At 36.2% G+C, this 6,731-nt stretch overlaps 1 protein-coding gene across 1 annotated transcript in view; it reads right to left on the bottom strand.

Moving 5' to 3' along the window:
• Positions 1 to 5,614: 5,614 nt before the first annotated feature.
• Positions 5,615 to 6,731, bottom strand: part of LOC107465121 (probable receptor-like protein kinase At5g18500) — a gene marked incomplete in the record, with an annotated part of 4,463 nt that continues 3,346 nt past the window's right edge. The window contains 2 exon segments of the mRNA XM_016084110.3: positions 5,615 to 5,843; positions 6,580 to 6,731. Coding sequence (XP_015939596.1) covers positions 5,730 to 5,843; positions 6,580 to 6,731 — 266 coding nt within the window.

The following is a 6,731-nucleotide window of genomic DNA, read 5'->3' as shown; positions in this document are numbered from 1 at the left end:
GACTGGTGCAGGTGAATCTGTTTTTTCTCATAAGTCATGGCTCTTGATTGGATTAACATGAAAAAATATATTTTTATGTATAATTCCATGGTTAATTACTCATGACAGTACTACTTAACTCTCTTATCATTCTTATCTTGTATGGCTGATATGGCATACATACAAGGCATACCTGTTCATGCCTTTATATTTTCAGACCAAGTTGCATTATTAATATAGTACATTTACATAAAGATTGAGAAAATATACCTGTCAATTACCAGAAGCTACATGTATAAGTACACTTTCCTAAGTCCACAACCATTGTACTTGGCTAGCATTGTACCTCGTATAGGTTCTCATTCTGATCACCACTCCATTGTGGAAACCAATGCTCAGAAAGCTTTGTCATAGCCTCAAGTTTGCTTTGTTGCACTGGAGGCAGAATTTTCTGGTAGTTTACCAATTTCTGCCTATTATCGATGATGGTATTCATTATGATCCTCCTGACTTCCTCTGCCAATGTGAGAATAGGCTTTGCCCTGTCATGCTTTGTCTTTGCATTAAATGACTCACAAGTATTGTTACAAATAGTGTCCATTTCTGGCTCCTCATGAAAATGAGCTTTAGTCCAAGCTTTCTTTGGCCACTTATCCAAATAAGCCCATGCCTGTTCGTTTATCACATTGACTCTTTTCATGTTTCTATCAAAATCACTCACAATCTTTGATCTAGCATATTTTCACACTAACTCCTTCAGTCGTATATTCCCCTACTGCGTTGAGAAATTCTTCCAGAGATACCACACGCAAAATCGATGGTGAACTCTTGGCATTACTTCCTGCATGGCTGGGATTAATCCCTGGAAAAACAGTTTACAGTAAAAAGATATTGCATTAAATTAGTCCTCACAAGATATTTCATTAAATCAAATATGTCCTCACAAGATATTTCAATAAATCAAATTGGTCATTTAAAATCTTTTCGTAGATCAAATTGGTCTTTACCTTCTGCATATCTGAGATAAAGGCCCATCCATTTTCTTTGTAGTCACCAAGGTCGCTGTGTAGCAGTTTAAGAAACTATTGCCAGTTGTCTCTATTTTTGACATCCAAAATTTCATAAGCAATCACGAACACACGATTGTTGGCATCTTGGCCACAAGCAGTCAGCAACTGTCCTCCATGCAAGGTCTTCAGAAAGGCTCCGTCCAAACCAATCAATAGTCTACACCTGGCCTTAAATCCTTTCTTACACTCATCGAGACATACATAAAATATTCGAAACTGTGGAGGACTCTCAGGCATGGGAATGACACCAACTTGAACTGTTGAACCTGGGTTGGTGGTCCACAGTTGGTTAGTATAATCCCAAATAAGTGCATATTGTGCAACTTCATCTCCTTCCACTACTTTTCTTGCTGACTTTAAAGCCCTAGTAATGCATGTACTATTTAGCTTAATGTTGCACTTCCTCACAAATAAGTCATAAACCTCTTTATGCTTCATAGTTTGGTGCTTCCTAAGCTTAGGAACCAGCATATCCAACGTCCACTCCTGTGTTGCAGCCCTGTTCGTTCTCTTCCTAGCACATGTGTGTTCATCCACTAATGTCTTAATCTGCCATACCCCATTTTGCTTGTTACAGGCACAATACACAACATAGGGACATCCCTCTGACTTGCACACAGCCCTGGCTCTGATGTTGTCATTTTTGGTAAAAATGATATTTTTCCCCATTGTATGGTGTAATCCCTAATTGCATTCATAAAGTGGTGCTTTTACTTAAAAATCATGTTTACCTCAAGTTTGAGGTTTCCAAACTTTGCCTTTTCATTGTATGGTGGATACACAGCAGCTTCCTCTTCATCAGAGTCCAACACCTTATCCATATCTTTCGAGTGCCAGGAGTCATAATCAGATTCACCTTCAATTTTGGTTTTCTCTTCTGAGTCTGTCAATCCAAGTATAATAAAGTTCAGTACTCCAATCTACATGTGTGATATAAAATAACATGATTAAATATAAACTACATTAATTATGACTTACTAGAATCAGATGACTCATCCTCTTCAATATCTTCATAGCTAGAGTCATCAGTGTCAATAACCTTTTCAGTCCTTCTAGATGAAGCTGGTATGTGCTTCTCTCTAAAATCAATTTTCGTTGGCCCTTTACTGTTGAAGTCATCACTGTGACTGTCAATGTCACTGATATCTCCCAAGCCTTTAGTGGGTTTATACAGACTGTCCTCAGTACTCTCATATGAATCATGAAAGTCGCTATCACCCGGTGTATATTTCATCCGTTAACATTACATTACGTTGATACCTTCTTGTAAGCTAGCATGTAAAAAAATTCAAATTTTCAAGACTCCAACCATTAGTTAACATAGTAAAATTCACTTAGAAAAATATAACAAGAACCAACCCTTCTTCAAAATTAAAGCATAACCACAATCAATACTAAAGCATAACCACAATCAATACTAATATTGTCTAATAATACCAAATATTTAAATCAATACAAATAATACAATCTTATGTATTAGTCTAAAGTCTTATGCATTCTAAACATAATATATTAATTTATAGTCTTATAATGACTAATAACACAAAATATTAAGGTTTACAATAAAATTCCACATAAGAATAGTCATGATCTATCACTAATAACACAAAATATTAATTGTGTATGATGACCGGGCCACCGGACCGACTTCGGGTGACCCGAGCTATGACCCGGACCCGACCCGAAATAATGACCGGGTCTATTTTTGAGACCCGTACCCGACCCTAGACCCGATGAAATCACACCAAATTAGTCCCTAAAGTGTTCAGGACCGGGCCGGGCCGGGCCGGGTCTGTGCACCCCTAATTCTTATTTTGAGCATGTGACTTTTTTGAAGGATGATAGCCACTTCTTGATTTAACAGCAGCTTTCAAAGGATCAGTGCAAGGTTTTACAGGTTGGGAAAAACTTTTTGGTTGGTAATTGGGCTAGGATTTAGGCTTTTGTGTGGGCTGAGAATTGTACTTTTTAGTGGGCTGAGAATTGGGCTTATCATTGGGATTCTGTATGGGCTGGGAGGACCTTGTGTTGGGCTTCAAATAGTCTATTTTTTTGGTATGAGGATTGGGTCCAAAAGAGGTGGGACTAGCTTTGGCTTTATTTTTGGAAGTGGAGTGGAGAGTGTTAGTCTTCGATGGTTGTGAGTGGCTCTTTGTGGCCTGGGATGCAATTTTGGTAGCTTGCATTGCAGGCTGTGTGCTGGGCAGCTTTAACAAAGAGACATTCTTTTGTAGAATCACTTCATCATCCTCACTCATGCATTCCACCATGTGTGGCTCTGAAACTCCATGTTCAAAGAATATATTCATGACATTGTGATTCCTTCTACAAGTCTTGCACATTTTTAGTAGATCTTTATTAGTCTCCAACTTTCTCAGTCCACCCTCAAGCGACAGCCAAGGAATTTTTCACCAACATATGTCCTTCCAGCATGTCCCAGTTCTTTATAGTATCATTTAACAAAAAACACATCAAGAGTATCCCCATCAACCCCCATCAAAATTTCTGTATTATTTGGTTTGTAGATTCTACTTCCTTTCTCATCATTTTTAAAATTTTCACCATGATAAAATATGAATGTCATCGGAGGAGCCTCCATCTACATAATAGCAAACAACAATATTAAGAAAAAAAATTAATGTAGCAAGCCATCTAAGACTATTAATGCTTCCAAACCATATCAAAAATTAACATAGAACATGCATATCACTAACGCATCACCAACACAACAACTAAACCGGTAACCATTACTTCATTAACACAAACAACAGGTATTGTTTTTTGAAACCACAAAAACAGAGTCTTGACATTGTTACCTATATAACCGATCATAAACCAAATTCCGGGATGAAACCCTAAACCCTATGCACTAACAACTTCTTCACCATGACTCAATCATACAATGGGAAAACTAAGGGTTTATATAGTGTTACCAATTTGTTTTTACAAAATACAAAAACTTTACCTCTCACATCGAACGTAGAAACAATGTTGTGTCGTTGTCTTCAAGATTCCCACCATGCTTCAGAATTGACGCACGAACAATGCTCTACTACTACTCTAATGGTTGCAGACGACGGGGCGGTCTTCTTCGTCTTCGTGATGGGGAAATGGATCCTCTCCATTTTTTTAACACTTTAGAGAATAAAGTGTGATCTCTCACCTTTAATTCTATAAATGGGACCAAAAATAAATAGAAGAGAGAGAACAATGAAGGGTGAGATTAAACACTAGACACCATCTAGTTTTTTTTTTCACGGGAGAGGATCCACTCCTTCGTGATGGTAGTTTATGGGTTAGAGAAACAGAGAGTCACGGTGATAGTGAAGAAGGACAACTGAGGACTTGCTCAGGAGACAAAGGGCAAAATGTTTCACTCTCTACTTTCAAAATTGTGGCGTTTCACAACTTGCATACTCTTAGAGTGCAAAACGACGTCGTTTGGTAGGTTGTGCTGCCACCTCACATTCCAGGTCAGTAGATTCTTAACGGCAGCATTAACAGGTTAACGGAGGGATGAACCATTCAGGGACTAATTTGATTAAAAAATCATTTAGGGACGACAATGGAGAACGCATGATTTTTCAGAGACGAATTTAAATATTAATCCATTTGAATAGTATATTTATTAATATTTAAGATGGTATCTTAATACATAAAAAAAGGTCAAAAAATTAATGGCAAGTTGTATTTTTTAAAGAAATAAGTTCCTTATCATAAGGACAACTCGATTATATAGTCACACACAAACCCTTCGTATTCACAGGGATCAATAGAGGAGGGAGATTTTTAAGTAGAGTGTAGTTGTATGTACAAGTATTTTTGTAATCAAGTTTATTAAGTTGGTGTAAGTCGAGCAAAAAAAAAAAATATGTATATTCTTTCAACACTTTTCCTTCTCGGCATTTTTTGTAACGCAGACATTTTGTTGAAATATAGCACAAAAAATTTTACATATAACATAAATTTATTGATATGGCACACAAATTTGTGTTACAAATATATTTTGTTAGTTAGGTGAGTTAATATTCTAGATATGTAATTTTTAAAAAATTTGTGTGTTGTGCACATCAAATTTTTTATGTTATGCACTAAAATTTGTGTTATATACTAAAATTTATGTATTGTGTATATTTTATTAATTTAGTGTCAATGTTTTAAATATGTAATCCTTTAAAAATTTATGTGTTGTGAACCAATATTTACATCAAAATTGTTTTGCTCTAATTTTTTGAACATTTATAGAAAAAAAAAAGATGAAGACGACAAAAACAATGATTAATAAAGGATGCTGAAGATGACTAGATGAGGAAGAAAAAAGAAAAAAAAAATAAATCAGGTAACGAATCTACCGAAACCTGGTCATGAAACAGAACAGCAACCTGTCCATTTAAGCATATTTAAATCTTCAAGATAAAAACCACATAAACAACTTATTTTTACTGTCCCCAATGACAAGGTCTACAGATTTATGAAAACAAATCTTAAGATTCTGTACACATCCCAATATTTTGGGTCTTCAGTCGTGACATTCATACACAAATGATATCTAATCCCTCATTCCCGAATCTAAGCGGCTAAAGTTCTTTTTGAAAAAATTTACCCCCATCCCCACCTTTTTCTTTATACAATACAATTGATCCTCAAAAAGAATCTCATCCTTGTGGCCATGTCTTAATGTTACCCTCCACTCTCTGATACAGAACCCTGAATCTCGCTCCTGTCTGTGTCCGAATGATCCTTCTGGGATTCGATTTCCCAGTTATTTCCACAATTTCTTCGCTGCCTTCTATCCTGAGGATCCACACAAATAATTAAAATAAATGTCAGTCTGAAGCCACTCATCGCTTAAGTGCATGCGGCCTTTTACGATTCGACCAGAAACTGAGTGTAAAGAAGAGAAAAGATAAAGATTCTAAATCTTCATTCATAACAGAACTAGAGAAGTAGTTAGTTTGGTTTTATTTGGTGGTATCTTCTGTTTTGAGTGAGTCTTGGTGAAGGACAGTTATATATATCTTTATCTTGTGTATCTTCTGTAAGCTACTACTGTAACTTTAGAAGGGGATGAGTGTATTCGTTCTCTCTCTATTGTTTTTCAATTTCAGCTTCTGCCTTCTATTTTTTCTTTTATTACTTCTCTAATTCTGTTATGAATAAAGATTTAGCATTTTTATCTTTTCTCTCCTTTACACTGAGAACGTGAAGTAGGGCCAAACCAGAATCAACATGGAATCTGGTAGAAGCAATGAGAAGGGCTAATATATTTGTTTCGAGCATTAAGTATGGTATGTGGTATGATCAAACATCATGGTTCTGGAGTATGCTAATAACTTATCGATACAAGATCCTTTCACAGCAAAAATTTCAAGATAATTAAACAATTATATCCGCAGATTGTATTCAAAATTTTGTTAAGCTTGTGTAAAAGCAGAAAGAATCTGTTACAACAAAACGAAACTTGAAGAATTAGTGACTGAGTATGCATTCAAGAAAATAGAAGCCTGAGACAAAATGGATAAAAGCAAACCTCTCTGGGTAAAGGGTATTCCTCTGACTCGAGCATTCGTACGACTTGGCCCATCTTGGGTCTTTTGACATGATCTGGATCAACACATCTTAAAGCTGTTAAGAGAGCCCGTTTCAAAGCTCTGGTTGATGGCTTCACCTCAATGTTCGGGT

Source organism: Arachis duranensis, chromosome 9 (assembly GCF_000817695.3).
Source record: "Arachis duranensis cultivar V14167 chromosome 9, aradu.V14167.gnm2.J7QH, whole genome shotgun sequence".
In the NCBI taxonomy this organism is placed as follows: Eukaryota; Viridiplantae; Streptophyta; class Magnoliopsida; order Fabales; family Fabaceae; genus Arachis; species Arachis duranensis.
Note: the sequence above shows the minus strand (reverse complement) of the source record. Positions and strands in the feature narration are given on the sequence as shown.